The sequence below is a fragment of the Corythoichthys intestinalis genome, chromosome 16 (genome assembly GCF_030265065.1).
Source record: "Corythoichthys intestinalis isolate RoL2023-P3 chromosome 16, ASM3026506v1, whole genome shotgun sequence".
Classification (NCBI taxonomy): Eukaryota; Metazoa; Chordata; class Actinopteri; order Syngnathiformes; family Syngnathidae; genus Corythoichthys; species Corythoichthys intestinalis.
In genome coordinates this window covers 28,009,848-28,028,870 of record NC_080410.1, presented here as the reverse complement: position 1 = coordinate 28,028,870, position 19,023 = coordinate 28,009,848, and the positions used below count along the sequence as shown (strand labels likewise).

The 19,023-nt window shown below is 40.0% G+C and overlaps 1 protein-coding gene across 2 annotated transcripts in view; it reads right to left on the bottom strand.

Annotated features, from left to right (window-relative positions):
* The window catches only part of tmem104 (transmembrane protein 104), a 44,202-nt gene that overhangs the window by 23,111 nt on the left and 2,068 nt on the right, over positions 1-19,023 (bottom strand). For both annotated transcript variants that reach the window (XM_057817518.1, XM_057817519.1), the window contains exons 3-8: positions 14,734-14,855; positions 12,487-12,568; positions 12,325-12,418; positions 12,129-12,212; positions 5,694-5,793; positions 3,206-3,302 (exon numbers count right to left, since the gene is read on the bottom strand). In XM_057817518.1, the coding sequence (XP_057673501.1) occupies positions 3,206-3,302; positions 5,694-5,793; positions 12,129-12,212; positions 12,325-12,418; positions 12,487-12,568; positions 14,734-14,855 (579 nt within the window). The remainder of the gene's footprint in view (positions 1-3,205; positions 3,303-5,693; positions 5,794-12,128; positions 12,213-12,324; positions 12,419-12,486; positions 12,569-14,733; positions 14,856-19,023) is intronic.

Genomic DNA, 19,023 nt, shown 5'->3' with positions numbered 1-19,023 from the left:
GCTGTGCCCAATTCAATACATTTATTAAAAATTGTCAGCTCCTGAATTCAGTTCAACATAGTCTACTTTTCATGCCCGTTCAGACTACCATTTTCAATCGCGGACCAAAAAGAGCATTTTGCATGTGTAAAAGATCAATACACGTCACAAAATTGCGGGGCATAAAATTGTAGAGTAATGCTTTACAAGAAAGAAGCGCCAACATATGGTAGCATAATTGACATGGAGGTCTGTAATGTCGCCGTCCATAGATCTACAGTGGGGAGAACAAGTATTTGATACACTGCCAATGGGAAAACCCATTGGCAGTGTATCAAATACTTTTTCTCCCCACTGTATGTTGAAACTCTTGAACAATGGACTGCACACCACCATCCATTTCGCCCTCCATGTTTGTTTTTCTTTAAACCGCTACTTCATCACATGAATTCACCCATTGCTAACAAAGTAATGTAATCCAGAGGTCGCTTGAGTTCCGATTTGGGAGACTTGAGAGTCACAGCCACATTCTGGAATAATGTGGCCCAGATCAGATTTAAAACCACATGTGAAAGTGACCTAGACCGGAAGCATTAGCATAAAAATGCTGGCTGTACGTCATTCCAGGGTGATCATATTTTGACTTCCAAAAAGAGGACACAAATAATAGACATAAATAATCCCCAATTAATCTTAAATTCAAAGTTTATATGGATTGATCCCATGCAAGCCATGTGTGTCGGTTTGCCCCAACTCGGTCATGTAAGCATTAAGCAATACTGATTATTGCTAATTCGGTGCACAGAAAGAAAACCGAGCATTATCAGGCTTATCCTTTTCTTCATTTTATTTCTTTATGAGTGTGCTCAAGCCCGCTTGCTGCGTACAAGCAGAGTTTGAGCTAGGCACTAACGCTAATGCACAGCGACATCGCTGCGTCCTGCCTGCCGCTCTGGCTCTTTGCTGACGTAATTGCTGCCTGAATTTCGATTTGGGAGACTTGACAGTTCAGACCGCCAGCCAGATTCTGGGAAATTGTGGTCCAGATCGGACTTAAACCACATAGGAAAGTGACCCAGATCGGATTTGAAATGGTCCAATTCTATGTGACTTGTCCCATTCAGACCATGAAGTTAATGTCTCACTCAAGTCCAAAAATCACCAAAATATCGGATTCGTGCATTAAAGCGGAAGTTCAGGATTTTTGACATTATGCTTAATATTTTCGATTTAGCAGGGGTTTAGTTAGTTGGTGGAGTTGATGTCAACAAATTCCGTGCAGTTTACAAGTTATTTGTAAGTTTTAGGGCTCCGGAGTGGCTAAGCTAGCGCGAGTCAATGGCACCATTATAGAATGCAAATAAAAAAAAAAACGATACAGATCTACGAACAGATCCAACATAGTCAAATAAATTCAAAACACAGATCATTGTTTCAAAACAACCATGCGGCCAAAACCATGTCACACCAAACTGCCGTAGTCATTCTGCAGGACTATTTTTTTAGATGCGCAATACGACCCCAATAAAGAGTACTGCTTCGGTCACTCGTTCTCACGCTGCATTCGAGGAAGGTGGGAAGTTTGGAGGGTACCAGTTGCGACCTTAAAGCATTCCAAGGGAATGCAAACAGCAAGTTGTTTTTTTATTTTGGCCTTTAAAAAGACAGTTCGACATTCAGCAAATCTGACATCACATAAGCAATCAAATACTTGAGGCATACTAATGATATATTTCCAAATCAGAGGTTGGAAATTCTTACTTCCCAACTTCCTTGAATGTAGCATCAGTCTGGTGAATTTAACTGACGGCCAGCAACATAGCAAAATGTGCATTTAGAGGCCTTGGAAACATAGCAAAGAAATGGGCAAAGGAAAGTTTCCCACAAATTCCCTATGAAAAACGAGGAAAAATATAAACTGGTCACTTGCTGCTGGCTACGACATAAAAAAAATCAATGATGGAGAAAAAAAAAAACGATGCGATATCACTCTGCCCTGCTCCTCTGCAGAGGTTCTGGATTACAAATGTTGCTGTTTATATTGCAATTATTAACATGCAATTTTAATAACTTTATCCTGAAAACATAGCCAACACTATGGATTGCATGGGTAATCGATGATTTTTCATGTGTGCATGTGTTGTTTTTTTATTGGCATGCTATAATAGTGCCATTGACTCGCGCTACCTTAGCCAATCCGGAGCCCTGAAACTAACAAATAATTTGCAAACAAAACAGAATTTGTTGAAATCAACTCCACCAACTAACTAAACCCCCACTGATGAAGGCCTACATGGCCGAAACATGTCATTTTTTAATTTGAACAAAGCCATGACTGAATTATTTTTGTACATCTTGAGTGCCTCGTTTTTTTAAAATTATAAACCCCCGCTAACTTGAAGATTAAGCCTAATGTCAAAAATCCAGAACTTCCACTTTAAGACTGTCTGAAGGGTCTGAACCAAGCCAAAGTTTTCAAATGCACATTCTACCTGTTACTTAGTTGGCTCAATAATACCAAACCTGATTTGTCTTTAAAAATTCAGCCCCTGAATTCAGTCTTATTTAGTAGCATAAACCTTCTCAAAAAGCCATGACTGAAAAAAACAAAGCAAGCATGCTATTTGGCTTTGAAGTGGCCGTTTTTAGGGAGATTTCCAGGGATCCTTCGAAGACAGATTTGCAGCTTTATTTTTTCTTTCATCAGAAAGGCTTCAGTTAGTCAGTCTGCGACACCAATGACTAAGTAAAACCATAGCTTGACCACTGACTTTCCAACTTTTGGCCCCCTTTGAAGAATGGAGTTCATCGCGACCTTGTAGAACGCAGCGGGGATTCCGAAGAGTCTGCTCGAATGGGGCGCCTGGATTTCCCCCTCCCCACTTGTCTCCTCACCGAAAATGAGTAGTCAATTATTTAAACTGGTCATTGGACAGTCTGGTGAGTCTCTTCGGGCTAGGATCTTTTGACGGCAAGGTAGACAAGAAAGTCAGTATTTGCCTCGCTAACAGGATGTTTCAACAAAGCTCAGTGTGATTCATTATTGAATTTAAAGGTCAAGTTGGATAAAAACCCAGATTTAATGGATGAGAACTGACCACCACTAGGAACGAAACTATGAAAAATGAATGCAATTTCTGGAGTATTCAGGGGGAAAAAACATCTACACTGCTCCGCATTCCAGGATTCACAACACATTTTAGGTTAGGTAGCAGTGACCACTCACCAGAAAGACTCTGTAGGCATCTTTCCTGGTCACCGAGCCCCAGCATGCGTCCGTGTCATTGTACTTTACGGCTCCCGCGCTGCATGAATGGTTTCCACTGAACAAATCAACACAATCATGTTTCAGCGTGCGCCAATAACTCGATTCAAGACCTGGTCTGCATTAGCCACAGCTTTCATTATAACCACATTGATATAAATGAGTCGGTTTGTTGCGCTCTGTGGTTAAAATTATTGAATGAAATTTTAAAAAGTCAAGTGTCAAAAATACAATACAAATTCTCCTGCCCAGAGTTAGCTGGGAGAGGCTCCAGCATCCCAGCCACCTTTGTGAAGATAAGCAATACGGAAAATGAATGAATAATTTATATTAACAATAAAAAAGGCAACATTCAAAATGTTAAAAGGTAAAAAATACAGTAGAAAATGAAATAAAGGATTTCACAATTGAAAAATCGTATTCCAAACAAAAAGTAAAACAAAATAATTAAGAAAAATCAAATATTTAAAATTATTAAACAAGAAATTAAAAATGAAATATAGCATTTTACAATTTATTAGTAGTATTGAAATTTAAAAAATGTAGCCCCCACAATGTCCACAGGTAAATGAAAATAGCTAACGATAGAACTACTGTGTTCATGTGTAGCATAGGAGTGTAATAATGCATTTCTTTTAGTTGTTTTTCTCCTCTTCTGTCTGCTTGTTTTTTTTACTTTCTGTCCCCCCATATCCCTTATCTATTCGCTGCTAATAAATAAAACATAATGAACAACCACAATGGGAGTATATTAAACTCCCATATGAGACATTAAAACTGTTCAGACCATATGGACACTCAGATTCCTATTCTCCGTGTCTAAATAGCTGAACAGGACAGGTTTAAAAACTAATAATAATAATAAAAATACAAAAATATAAAATAAAATTATAAAAGAATGAAATAAAACCAAATTTTACTAAATAAAAAAAAATATTTTAACTATTTAACTCATTTGCTCCCAAAAACGTATAAATACCTTCTATTTTTAATTGTTTCATTGTCCCAAAGACGTATCTATAAGTCTTTTACATTTTTTTGCCCCCAAAAAAGACATTTTTGGGTCATGATTCAATTTAGCTCCAAAGCACAAAGCTGAAAATCCATTTTAAAGCATTAAAACTGGCCACTGGAGGGCAGTAGCGCATTTGGTAAGACCCGCAACCCGATTCAACGGCAACGAAAGGCCAAGCCGCACAGCCGGGCGCCGGCGGAAGATGACCGAATGGATGCCAGGCGGGGGACGACCGAGCAGGACAACCAGTAGGACGCCCGGGATGCCAGGCGCTGGACGACCGAGCAGAACGACCGGGACCCCTAGTGCAGCGGATATGCCTTTGAGTCCATGCTGCTCGCGACCAGAGCCCGCAGAGACTCAAAAAAATTCATCTTTATGAGACAGACAGCGATGAGGGAAAAGTTTAACCGGCTATCGCGGCCAGAACAGCGTCAACTTTCAGTTAGTTATGTGTTAATAAATTGTTATTTTGCTATCAAAAGCTATATTTGTCTTGTTGTTTATCTTATTTTGTAAAAGGAAAACATTATTCAGATGTTTGGGATGTAACTAAAGCAAAAAATAGCTGTGTATAAATCAAAGTTTTGTTTGAAATGTATGCTTTTACAAAAAGCTCAATTTCCCAGTTTTTTTCATCAGAAATTGGAAAATTGCTCAAACTAAGCTATTTTCTAATGCTGATTTCTAAAGAATGGAAAAAAATATGAACTAAGTTTTTTTTCTGCTGAAAGAAGAGAGTCTAATCTTTCTTTTGGTGGGTTCTATGTTTATATAGCAATAGAACAGAATTTTCTGTGGGCCTTTCAAAATCAGTCAAAATCCAGTAAAACGGCCAGGAGCGAAGGGCCTTGCTCCGGTGAAAATAGCTGGGAATGAATGAGGTAAAGATTTTAACAGTTTTTACGTATATTTTACATTCCTTTTTATATTTCCAATAACATTTACATTATTCATCGTCAATGGCCACCAGTGCGTTAATAATCTCTGCTATTGCAAAAGGCTCATTTGTTTCATTTTGAGTTAATAGACATGTGTATATGTACTCAATCAAGTGTCTCAGTTTATTAAATGATCATTACAAATTTAACATGTTGACTTTTATGTTTTTTTTTAATATGGTCTGTTTTTCGAATGATAAAAACAAGAAAGCAGCATTGTCACTCGCTCCCACCACACCTCTGAAACAACACAATGTGCCTTGCCTTCACAATAAGGCATGCTGGCAATAAAAATGTGTCTGGAAGCCAATGGACACCAGCAGCGGTGGCAGGGGCAGACGCAGTCAGCCCATTCTTATTGTCTCTATCAAATTAACTCATTGACGCCAATACACAGTGAATGAACGTGTTTCAGTGCCATTGACGGTGATGGCTGTCCAATCCATTTGAACTGGAATGGGTTGGCAGCGATGTCTAATAGTAAAAGACTCACCAGGCCACCTCCATGAGGGAAATGGGCACAGCTGCTGCGTAGATGGCCAGGTCGCCGTACAGGTACACGATGATGCAGATGTAGAACATGTTGACACCGACTACAAAACAACAGAGGCGAAATAATCTTATTTGTCTTATGAGCAAGAAATTCCCATTTGACAGCAGCAAAGTTAATCAGGAAAACAGCAATATTGACAACCGCACGTGCATAAATCACATCAACACTAGTTGTGTACAATAGGCAGAGTTTGTGGACATTATTAATAAAGCGTTGTCGTCTCCATCATCGGAGCAAACAGCTCATCGAGAAATTTGTTAGCGGACAAACAGCGTCGCTCCTTTTTAATATGCGCACTCAGTCCTCAGTCTCATCGGTTCAAATATGAAATTAAATAAAGGCACAGGCAAACTTTTATTCCTCGCCATCTGCCCCTCTTGTTACCCCCCGCTTCCTAGTTATCATCACGCCGCGATGATAATCGGCATGACCCCTTCATTCATCACCGTCGATGTCAATGGGCAGCTAATTGATTAGAGCCGACGAAAATCAAGCCGGGTCCTGTGAGAGGGAGTAAAAAATGGCAGGTTTACAGCATCAAACCCCGAACGCGTTCTTCCATCAAAAAACTGCGTCGAGGAATCGAACAGTAAAAATGAAACGACCGAGTAAACAAACATTCGTCAAGTTAACGGGCTGGAAATTCAGTCAATAAGCCTTTTCGTGCTGCCTACAAAGGTGGGAATTTGACTTTTTTTTGGGCGCAAACTTGATGACTTGCGTGGAAGGTATTGATGTTGCAAGATGGAGTGAAATCTACAATATACCGCTGCCACAAATTATTATATGGATAGTTGATTAATCATTGATTATTTTTGTGATGTGTTGAATCATCAGCTCATATGGAAATCACATGGTATTTTACTGTTATCTTACCCAGGCAAAATATTTTGGCTGGAAATATGAATACTATGTACACTATACAACTATGTAACTCGTTTTCCAAAGCAAAAGTAGATGTTTGCCAAGATCTCTTTTTGACTTGCATGCTTTCAAGGACTACAGAAATCAGGCAATATTTACTTTTTTCCTTTTGAGTATTAAATAACAAAAAATACCAAAAAATAAAAAGTAATAGTTTTAAAGGTAAAAAAAATATTCAATCTTAAAAGGCTCAAAAATGTTTATTATCAATATATTTTTTTCCCTATAATCCAAAACCTTCTCAGTCAAGCTCAAGTTGATTTCCAAAAGAAATGTCCAGTCTTTCTCCTGGTTTACTGTTGTGTGTGAAAGACACCAACCAGGACTTTGTTGAAAAAAATCCTTTCACTGTGTCCGAAAAGCACTCATGTGCAATAGTGGGCATGTTGTGCAATTTTCTGGCCCCTTTCTCTCAATGTCACTAACATTTCACAATTAGCATGCGCCGCACATGTTGACGCATAACACCCCGCGTTGTCGTGAGTGGTGACCCAATTGACTGACAGCCGCTGAGAGAATCTCACAGCGACAAAAGCTGTTTTTTAATTAAGTTCCCAACACGGGGGGGCGCTCCATTTCGCCCAGCCACAGACACCAAAGTAATCAAATGAGCTCATTCACAACGATAGACATCCGATCCATTTGGATCGAGAGGGGCTGGCAGCAATCGAATTAATTTGATGCCTATGGCCGTCAGCAGGGCCGGCCCTGGGCATAGGCGAGCTAGGCGGTTACCTAGGGCACCATCTAGTGGAGGGGGAGCCACATTGTTTGGGGGAGGATGTAATTCTAAAGGTATGCTTACCGAACATTTTACTACGAAAATAATTTACAGTTTCCGAACTGGTTTGGATTAGCCACCTGCTTTTGTGTGGCACTTACGAGGCAGGGGTGAACACAACATGCTTACAGTATATAAGCAGATCTACTTCATATACAATGGCAAATAATGGAAAGTGTTTAAATCCAAGGTCGTTCAAACTCATGGTTTCAGAACGAAATAAAATGATCACATAACAAACCAAATAGGATAACTGGCAATTAATGAAACAACTGGAACAATAATTGAAGAAATAATTTGCACAGAACATGAATTTTGAACGATATTCACAGCGCCGCATTGTACGCCGGGAGGCATAAGGCAGAAGGGGCAATATGTTGTGCGACATCAGTGATGACAGCAGAGCTTGTCTGTCTTTCCAAAGGGACGTGAGCGATTACAATGAGCAGTGATGTCCAAATGAAGCAATAAAGCTTTGCAGCCATTTTTTCCCCCCAAGGCTTCATGATGGGTCATACATAGACTTCAAAAATCTATTGACCTGACACTTCGTCATTCTTTGCGTCATGCCTTACCATAGGGAGCTGTACTAAAGTCCGCTTTATTTAGTAATAGTCGAAGACAACACCCTGCGAGCCCAAGCTTGAATTTTTTAAAAAGTATGAAATCTGTAACGCATACAAACCGGAAGGATTGTCTATGGAGTGATTTGTTCGAGGATTCAAGGTAATTATTATATTTTTCGTGCCATGCATGCATTTTGAAACATTGTGAAAAAAATGAATTGGAGAAAACCGGGGCTACAGCATTGGAGACCTACTTCGACATATTTACGTAAAAACACTGCCCGGTTTTGTTTGCTTTTAACCAAGAATCGAGACTGTTTTACGTCAATATCTATAAGGAATTCAGGGATTTAAGCATTTTTTCACAAGAATTTTCAGCAGAAAAACCTCTTTGTTTGGGTTTCCACTTGTTCAGCTTTGACGGCCACGCCAACAGTGCTGACTACTATGCCAGCCTTAAGATCCCCGAGGACACTTGGTCCTACGCTGACCCCAACAAGCAGATCTTTGGCATGCAGTGTAAAATTTGAGAATTTTATAGCAATTTTAAGTTTTGTTATGCAAAAATAATTAATCGGAATTTTATAAGGGAACAGCTTTGAATTTTTTTTATGCTGCTGCTCATGGAGACTCATATATGCCTAAGGTAGGTGCCTGTTTTGGTTTTTGGTCGGTAGCAGCTTTGGTTTTGAAAATATTTGAATTTGAAATTTTTGAGAATATTCCCCCTACGGATCTGCAGTGCGCCCAGTGTCATGACAATATGTTATGAAGTCTATGGATCATATTGTCTCAAGTTGTCTTGAAGCCCAAGAGTGTTGAGAATTCTATGGCTAGTTGTTAAAAAAAATAGATGAATGTGCTTGTGTTACTATATGAACAAAATTCAACAAGTGCTATAAGGATCATTTACAAATACAATCCAAATACAAGTTATACAACATTTAAAAATATATATACGTATAGTATTGTCTTTTTTGGAAGGAGGGGGCTACTGGCTACACTTCCGCGTAGGGCACCTAGTCACCCAGGGCCGTCAGTGGCAGCCAATGAGTTGAAATGCATGGCCACATTTGACCGGTGTTAAGTGTTTGCCCTCATTAACCTTCATCTTCATTCTCAGAGTGTGACGCGTCTGCTGGGAAAAGATCCGAGGGAAAGTTTGATGAAGATTCTCAAAATGAAATCTAAATGGGTTCCGGCCCTGAGGCAGCGGCCACTCTTTGTCCCTAAATACCCACAAATAGAACGCTGCAGCACGGAAACATGATGGTGGTTGACCTTGTCAACACAAAATGATACAAGGAAGTCAATGTCACAACATGTTCATTTTCCCTCCTTTTTCTTCCTGTAGGCACACCAACACATTTTGTCCCCAAGGATTGTTTTTTTCTTCATCATTAACCACCTGTAGATGTCCCAATATGTTAGTGGAAATGCTACATTTCTTGTTTTCCAAATACTTTTAATAAAAATCTGCATTTTTCATCCTTTTCACTTCCAGTACATGTCTACTTTCGTCCAGAAAGTTGAGTTGTCCTATGCTTTTCACTTACTGTAAGTGTCCGAATGGCATTTATTTTCCTGACTTCTTTTTCCTTGAGCTCCATCTAGTGGATCCAGTGGGGCACTGCCCCACTTGCTTCGTGATGCAAAATGAAACAAGCTTTTGCCTCTTTCTGACTCTCTTCCCAAGAAGCAGTCGCTCATCAGAGCTAACATCTGTGCCCACACTCCCATAATCCGTTGCAATTTGGATTTTTGTAGAACTCCTTGTGGATTAAAGCGTCACTTGACTAACACGCTTCTCTTGAAAGCCACGTGCTCCAAAATGACCCATATATCGCTTTATTACAACTTGAAAGTTGCCTGTTATACGCCTTTATCAACAGCACTATCGAACACAATTATATCGAGTCCTGCCATATTTGTTATATTTACTTAATTTTGCCCCCCTAAGATTTGTTAATCAAAAATATTCATTCATTAAAAAAAAACTAACCTAATTAAATTGGGCATTGCTTGATTGGAAATAATGAAATTAAAAAGTAATAGAAATATTACATATATTTAAATGCAAGTTTTTTTCCACAAATATCAATGACTATTTTTATCCAGAAAACCAGTAACACATCAATGAAACAATGAAAATCAAGAATCCTGACATTAAACGTTTACTTTTTTATTTTATTGAATAACTTGTTAATGAAATGAAGTTCATATATATTATATATATATATACACAGTGGGGAGAACAAGTATTTGATACACTGCCAATGGAAAAACCCATTGGCAGTGTATCAAATACTTGTTCTCCCACTGTATATATATAAAATATACAGTGGGGTAAATAAGTATTTAGTCAACCACAAACTGTGCAAGTTCTCCCACTTGAAAATATTAGAGAGGCCTGTAATTGTCAACATGGGTAAACCTCAACCATGAGAGACAGAATGTGTGTGTGTGTGTGGGGGGGGGGGGGGGGGGGGCAGAAAATCACATTGTTTGATTTGTAAAGAATTTATTTGCAAATCATGGTGGAAAATAAGTATTCGGTCAATACCAAAGTTCATCTCAATACTTTGTTATGTATCCTTTGTTGGCACTAACGGAGGCCAAACGTTTTCTGTAACTCTTCACAAGCTTTTCACACACTGTTGCTGGTATTTTGACCCATTCCCCCATGCAGATCTCCTCTAGAGCAGTGATGTTTTGGGGTTGTCGTTGGGCAACACGGACTTTCAACTCCCTCCTCACCCCGTGGCGTCAAAATGATAACATGAACGGTGAGCAAAACTCCCAGAACGACACGGGGGCAACTAGTGAATGACCTAAAGAGAGCTGGGACCACAGTAACAAAGGCTACTTACTATCAGTAACACAATGCGCCGCCAGGGACTCAAAGCCTGCACTGCCAGACGTGTCCCCCTGCTGAAGAAAGTACACGTCCAGGCCCGTCTGCGGTTCGCTAGAGAGCATTTGGATGATCCAGAAGAGGACTGGGATAATGTGTTATGGTCAGATGAAACCAAAATAAAACTTTTTGGGAGAAACACAAGTTCTCGTGTTTGGAGGAAAAAGAATACTGAATTACACCATACCCACTATGAAGCATGGGGGTGGAAACATCATGCTTTGGGGCTGTTTTTCTGCAAAGGGACCAGGACGACTGATCTGTGTAAAGGAAAGAATGTATGGGGCCATGTATCGAGAGATTTTGAGTGAAAATCTCCTTCCAGCAGCAAGGGCATTGAAGATGAGACGTGGCTGGGTCTTTCAGCATGACAATGATCCCAAACACACAGCCAGGGCAACAAAGGAGTGGCTTCGTAAAAAGCATTTCAAGGTCATGCAGTGGCCTAGCCAGTCTCCAGATCTCAACCCCATAGAAAATCTGTGGAGGGAGTTGAAAATGTCTGTGTTGCCCAACGACACCCCAAAACATCACTGCTCTAGAGGAGATCTGCATAGAGGAATGGGTCAAAATACCAGCAACAGTGTGTGGAAAAGCTTGTGAAGAGTTACAGAAAACGTTTGGCCTCCGTTATTGCCAACAAAGGGTACATAACAAAGTATTGAGATAGACTTTTGGTATTGACCAAATACTTATTTTCCACCATGATTTGCAAATAAATTCTTTAAAAATCAAACCATGTGATTTTCTGTTTTCTTTTTTCACATTCTGTCTCTCATGGTTGAGGTTTACCCATGTTGACAATTACAGGCCTCTCTAATACTTTCAATTGGTAGAACTTGCACAATTAGTGGTTGACCATGGTAAATACTTATTTGCCCCACTGTAACTATTCAATAATTTCTCAACACCACACAAGACACCTATAGCCATGCAAGTGTAATGAGAGCTCCACCTGCTGGCTACTGAGCGTATCGCTCTCTTTCTCCCTCTCTCATGCAAATATTGCCCGCGCAGGTATTATAAGGCCAGACTGCCCGACAATGGTAATTACCACCTGAGGCGAGCCGGCTTTCCGAATGACACCGCTCGTCTTGCTGAATGTGAAAACAAGACGACCTTTTCATGGAATTTCCCCATCACCTTTGTAATGATGGGACGGTCGCACGACCAGCAGGGACATCGTTTACCTTTGTTGAAGAACATAGACGCCATCTGGCCCATCTCCACTCGCTCGGCGATTTCAAAGTGGTCCACAGGACCTGCAGAACGCTCTGAGGAAGGGGCAAATCTTCAGTATTTATTAAGAAATTGAATATGCTGTTTCACACCGTCATTGGCACCCAATGAGTCCAATGGTGAATGGACAAATCCGAATTGACTTACGGATTGACAAAATGGGCTTGGTCTCGGGTTCAGCCCGCCCTCTCACGGGGCTGTCATCGTCTGAGTAGTCGGAGTTGGAGTTGTTGTCATTGATCTTCATTCATTATAAAAAATATGAATAATGAGATATTAATAATCAAATATTATATAGAAAAATATTACCTCGTCCTGCTCTCTCCTCTTCCATCGCAGCTGAGCATTGGCTGCTGCCATCGCCTCGATCACGAAAGTGGTCGTCATGTAACTGCAGACAGGCCGGGAAACTTCATTAGGTACGCCATCTCACTACAACCAATACTCAAACTGTGCATTTACATGTAACAAATGTTGCACGACACATACAGGAAGTGAAAAGTGGCGGAAATGTGGACTTCTGGAAAAACATATGAGGATATTAAGCGAAAAATGTGGATGTGGACATACAGTGCCTTGCAAAAGTATTCGGCCCCCTTGAACCTTGCAACCTTTCGCCACATTTCAGGCTTCAAACATAAAGATATAAAATTTAAATTTTTTGTCAAGAATCAACAACAAGTGGGACACAATCGTGAAGTGGAACAAAATTTATTGGATAATTTAAACTTTTTTAACAAATAAAAAACTGAAAAGTGGGGCGTGCAATATTATTCGGCCCCCTTGCGTTAATACTTTGTAGCGCCACCTTTTGCTCCAATTACAGCTGCAAGTTGCTTGGGGTATGTTTCTATCAGTTTTGCACATCGAGAGACTGACATTCTTGCCCATTCTTCCTTGCAAAACAGCTTGAGCTCAGTGAGGTTGGATGGAGAGGGTTTGTGAACAGCAGTCTTCAGCTCTTTCCACAGATTCTCGATTGGATTCAGGTCTGGACTTTGACTTGGCCATTCTAACGCCTGGATACGTTTATTTTTTAACCATTCCATTGTAGATTTGGCTTTATGTTTTGGATCATTGTCCTGTTGGAAGATAAATCTCCGTCCCAGTCTCATGTCTCGTGCAGATACCAACAGGTTTTCTTCCAGAATGTTCCTATATTTGGCTGCATCCATCTTCCCGTCAATTTTAACCATCTTCCCTGTCCCTGCTGAAGAAAAGCAGGCCCAAACCATGATGCTGCCACCACCATGTTTGACAGTGGGGATGGTGTGTTCAGGGTGATGAGCTGTGTTGCTTTTACGCCAAACATATCGTTTTGCATTGTGGCCAAAAAGTTCAATTTTGGTTTCATCTGACCAGAGCACCTTCTTCCACATGTTTGGTGTGTCTCCCAGGTGGCTTGTGGCAAACTTTAAACAAGACTTTTTATGGATATCTTTGAGAAATGGCTTTCTTCTTGCCACTCTTCCATAAAGGCCAGATTTGTGCAGTGTACGACTGATTGTTGTCCTATGGACAGACTCTCCCACCTCAGCTGTAGATCTCTGCAGTTCATCCAGAGTGATCATGGGCCTCTTGGCTGCATCTCTGATCAGTTTTCTCCTTGTTTGAGAAGAAAGTTTGGAAGGACGGCCGGGTCTTGGTAGATTTGCAGTGGTCTGATGCTCCTTCCATTTCAATATGATGGCTTGCACAGTGCTCCTTGAGATGTTTAAAGCTTGGGAAATCTTTTTGTATCCAAATCCGGCTTCAAAACTTCTCCACAACAGTATCTCGGACCTGCCTGGTGTGTTCCTTGGTTTTCATAATGCTCCCTGCACTTTAAACAGAACCCTGAGACTATCACAGAGCAGGTGCATTTATACGGAGACTTGATTACACACAGGTGGATTCTATTTATCATCATCGGTCATTTAGGACAACATTGGATCATTCAGAGATCCTCACTGAACTTCTGGAGTGAGTTTGCTGCACTGAAAGTAAAGGGGCCGAATAATATTGCACGCCCCACTTTTCAGTTTTATATTTGGTAAAAAAGTTTAAATTATCCAATAAATGTTGTTCCACTTCACGATTGTGTCCCACTTGTTGTTGATTCTTGACAAAAAAATTAAATTTCATATCTTTATGTTTGAAGCCTGAAATGTGGCGAAAGGTTGCAAGATTCAAGGGGGCCGAATACTTTTGCAAGGCACTGTATGTTCTGAGACGTTGACAAATAGGTTTTTGCTCAAAATTTTGGGAGACCCACGAAATGTGTTCGGACAAAGATTTTATACAAAAAAAAAAAAAAAAAAGCTTTACTCAATAAGTTGTGACACCTAAAAAATGTGGAGCCTTGCTAAAAAATTTGGAACAACTAGAAAAAGTTTTGACAAAGAAATTTGAGATACCTAAAAAAAAAAAAAAAAAGTGACATTTGAAAAAATGTTTGAGGACACCTAAAAAAAGAATTTCTAACAACTAAAGCCAAAAAAAAGTGGAGTGTTGGCTCAAATTTTGGGATAGCAGAAAAATGTGGAGTTTGGACAAAAGCGAGGGTGCGAGACTCACCTCATAAACGCCAGGAAGCAGATGAGTGTCAAGCTGACCACCCAGCCGGCGTTGGCAAAGGCTCTGGGCATAGTGAGCGCTCCCGTACCCACTATCAGGTTGAACATGTACACCAGCCCCACCTGCAAACATGAAACCACAGTCATAGACTTCCTAATGATTGACCTGACACTTTTGCCATTCAATGCATCACGCCTTCCCGAAGGGGGCCGCCCTGAAGACTCCGCTTCATTTGATAGCAGTCAGTAACATGCAGCAATGTAACGCCGGATTTACAGTGGGGAGAACAAGTATTTGATACACTGTCAATGGGAAAACCCATTGGCAGTGTATCAAATAATTGGCAGTGTATCAAATACTTGTTCTCCCCACTGTACATTGGAAAAAGTACGAAAGCTGTACTGCATACAAAAAGGAAGGATTGTCTCAGGAGTGATTTGTTCAAGGATTCAAGGTAATTATTATATTTTTCGTACCATGCATGCATTTCGAAACGTTGTGAAAAAAATCAATGGAAGAAACTAGCCGCTACAGCATTGGCATTATACTTCGCAATTTTTACATAAATAACTGCTAATTGTCCGGTTTTTTGCTTTTAATCAAGAATCGAGACTGTTTTACGTCCATATCTACAAAGAATTCAGGGATTTAAGCATTTATTCACAAGAATTTTCAACGCAAAAATCTCTTTGTTGTACTAAGGAGGGCCCAACAGTGACTTACCGGTAACTAGCAGCACATTCTACATCAATCAATCAATTAAATTTATTTATATAGCCCTTTACAAAACCCTAAAGGCCCTCAAAGTGTTTTACAACAAAACATGGCTCAAGATAAATAAAAGGCAGGAAAATATTATACAATGACATTAAAAAATAAAACAAAAAATAAAACAAAGACAGCGCATCGCGATAAAAGTCCAGCAATAAAAAAAAAAAAAAAAAACCTTAAGCAAATAAAACCAGGCTATCCTAATCTGTGTAAAAGGCGAGTCTAAAAAGGTGTGTTTTTAGCCGAGACTTAAAAAGACATATTTACGTAAAATGAATTCTAACCTCCTGTTTTTTGGGGGTTTTTTTTTGCTTTTCACCAAGAATAGAGACGGTTTTAAGTCCATATCTATAAAGAATCCAGGGATTTAAGCATTTATTCACGAGAAATTTCAACGGAAAAAGCTCTTTGTTGACATATGGCGGCCGCTAATTATTCACTTTATAAAAAAGATTAATCAAAACACCTATTTTTCTGAAAAAAACTTGTTTTTTTTAGGAGCCTGAGAGGAAGAAGACAGCCCGATTCTCGAGCCTTAAGGTGCTGGCCAGGTGGGAGAACTACAAGTCTGTCAAGGCCGGCTACAAGTTGATCCAGAAGGTGCTGGCACGCTCTTCGATCGAGAAGCAGAGCGTCGGGCTCATCATGGCGGTCGTCAACCCTAACACAGTCGCCGGGCTAAGGCTTCTCGCAATGTCCATGGGCAAGCAGGAACACAGGGACATGGCCGACATCCTGGAGATGTTCCAGAGGACAAGGGAGAGCTGGAGACGGGCCAGGCGGTCCTCAAAAGGCCATCTCTCCCCATGGCCCACATGGTGTCCTTCGGAATGTCGCTGTGGGACTCCCTGATGTGCAGCAAGCGCAAGAAGGATAGGTTCCTCTCCCTTGCCATGCACAACAGTGATGGCTTCTGGCGGTCCTTCTTCAACTGTTTTGGTGCGAACTTTCCAAGGATGAGACTTCAGAAGCAAGGAAGAACAAGGTCTTGGAGTGGCGGACCGGCAGGAAGAGTAGCAGAGTCGAGGATGTCAGAAAGGAGACGGGGAGGAAGTCGAGGAAGCTGACCAGAAAACGCAAGACATAGAAAGAGGCTATGTGATTGTTGAAAGACGAGGCTCACATCCTGGTAACACCATATCGATTATTTGCACTGCCTGAATTATAGAACTATCTCATGTGCATTTTATATTTATGTTTATTTAGATTTCATACTTTATACTTGCAAGTCACTTTTGAGATTTTAATTCATCTTATCCTGCACTGTAAAGGGAGCTGCTCCACAATTTCATTGTACAACTATTAAGGGTGTAACGGTACATGTAATAGTATTGAACCGTTTCGGTACGTGGTAGTCGGTTCGGAACGGATGCGTACCGAACGAGTTTCTGACGTAATATAGCCCTTACTTTTCGAGGCTGTGAGTCGATCGGGTTACAGTTTCTTTGTGTAGATTATATTTACTGCATCTTCTCTATTATAATGAGGACCAACACGGTAGGACAGTCCAGAAACGTCAGCGGCGCGGCAACGTGGCCGCCGCGAGAACTCTGTGAAACGCGGGCGTCAATCAGCCAGTGCACACCAGTCGCAGTGCAGCCGTGTGTTAGATGCGTCCCAGAAGCGGCTCAACCCGACGCACGCGAAAAGAACAGCAGAGTTTATTATTTGATGCGAGACGCGGCCCTCCTGCGTCAATACTACTAGCTAGGATCGGGCCGGAAGTCACTCGTGTAATAATACGGTGGATCCGGTCGATTTTCAAACTAATATGCAATCGTAACCTACTTTTTGAGTCCATCAGATCTCTTGAGTGGTATATCGGGGCACAGTTGACTTGTCTTTGTTGATTTACGGCTGTCTTCTCTGCTATAATAATAACCAACACGGCCCAGTGTTCAATACAAAGCCCTCCTACCACAACAAAACAAGTAGGAACTAATATTCACATAGGAACTGAAGTTATACAACATAAAATATACAATATTAATCACATTTGTAAAATATAAACACATAATAAAAGGAATAATGGCCCATTTAAATAAAATAAATTGAAATGAGATAAAACACCTGTAATTAAATAATCAGAATAATACACAGATCCTGCTTACACAATAAAATTTATTAATTTCTGTGTGGCGCTTAACTTGAGAAAATCCACCAATAAAGCTTTTGAAAACTGTTCATAAGAAAAAAAAAAAGTTTCATTGAGGCATTTCATTTGTAAAATACATGTTAAAATCTTTGTCATTGGGATTGCTTTTCTCTTTAGCACAGGACTTCTTTATTCTCCTTTCTTTCTTTCAGAAAGAAAGGTGACCAATACGCAGGGTCTGAAAGGCAAATTGTTGTTGGATTATCTTTAAATACCCGCTACTTTTTGAGCAGAATTCTAGCTTTGTATAGGCTAATGTTCCTATTGCTGAAAGCGCAAAAGTGTGTAATAAACAACTAGAACATTTATATTTTGCATTTTGTTTTTTTACTGTACCGAAAATGAACCGAACCGTGACCTCACAACCGAGGTACGTACCGAACCGAGATTTTTGTGTACCGTTACACCCCTAACAACTATATAACCACAATAAAGGGCTATTCTCTTCTACTCTATTCTATAATAAGTTGTGATTGTATATAGAATTTATTAATACTCTATATATTATCTAGAATTGATTCTGCAAGTTTTCCTCAAGTATTAAATTTATGATGTGAAAACTGAGTGATTTATTAGCTGTTGAAAACAGTACTTAATAGCAGTTAATATAAAAAAATGTTAAGTTGCTATTTTGGGCAAAAACTTATATTATATGTTAAATATTGCTATTGATCCTGAAAATATAGATGATTATCTCTGCATTTGGTGATTTTTATGCATCTAGTGTAAAATCTGAGAATTTTATAGCCATTTTAAGTTTTGCTATACTAATATAAAAAAAATAATAATAATCTGAATTTTATTAGGGAACGACTTTGAATTTTTTTATGCTGCTGCTCATGGAGATGCATATATCCCTATGGTCGGTGCCTGTTTTGGTTTTTGGTCGTTAGCGGCTTTGGTTTTGAAAATATTTGAATTTGAAGTTTTTCTAAAATAGGCCCCCGACAGCTCGGCCCTGCGTCCTGTGTCATGTCAATATACAATGTATCACAAAAGTGAGTACACCCCTCGCATTTCTGCAGATATTTAAGTATATCTTTTCATGGGACAACACTGACAAAATGACACTTTAACACAATGAAAACTAGTCTGTGTGCAGCTTATATAATAGAGTTCATTTATTTTCCCCTCAAAATAACTCAAAATATAGCCATTAATATCTAAACCCCTGGCAACAAAAGTGAGTACACCACATGGGAACTACGTACATCCTTAATGTCCAAATTGAGTACTGCTCGTCATTTTCCCTCTAAAATATCATGTGACTCTTTACAGGAGTGCTGTCAGCATTGCTGCAGAGATTGAAGAGGTGTGTTTGGAGGGGGGGGGGGGCATTCCCACCACCATGCTTGACTGTAGGC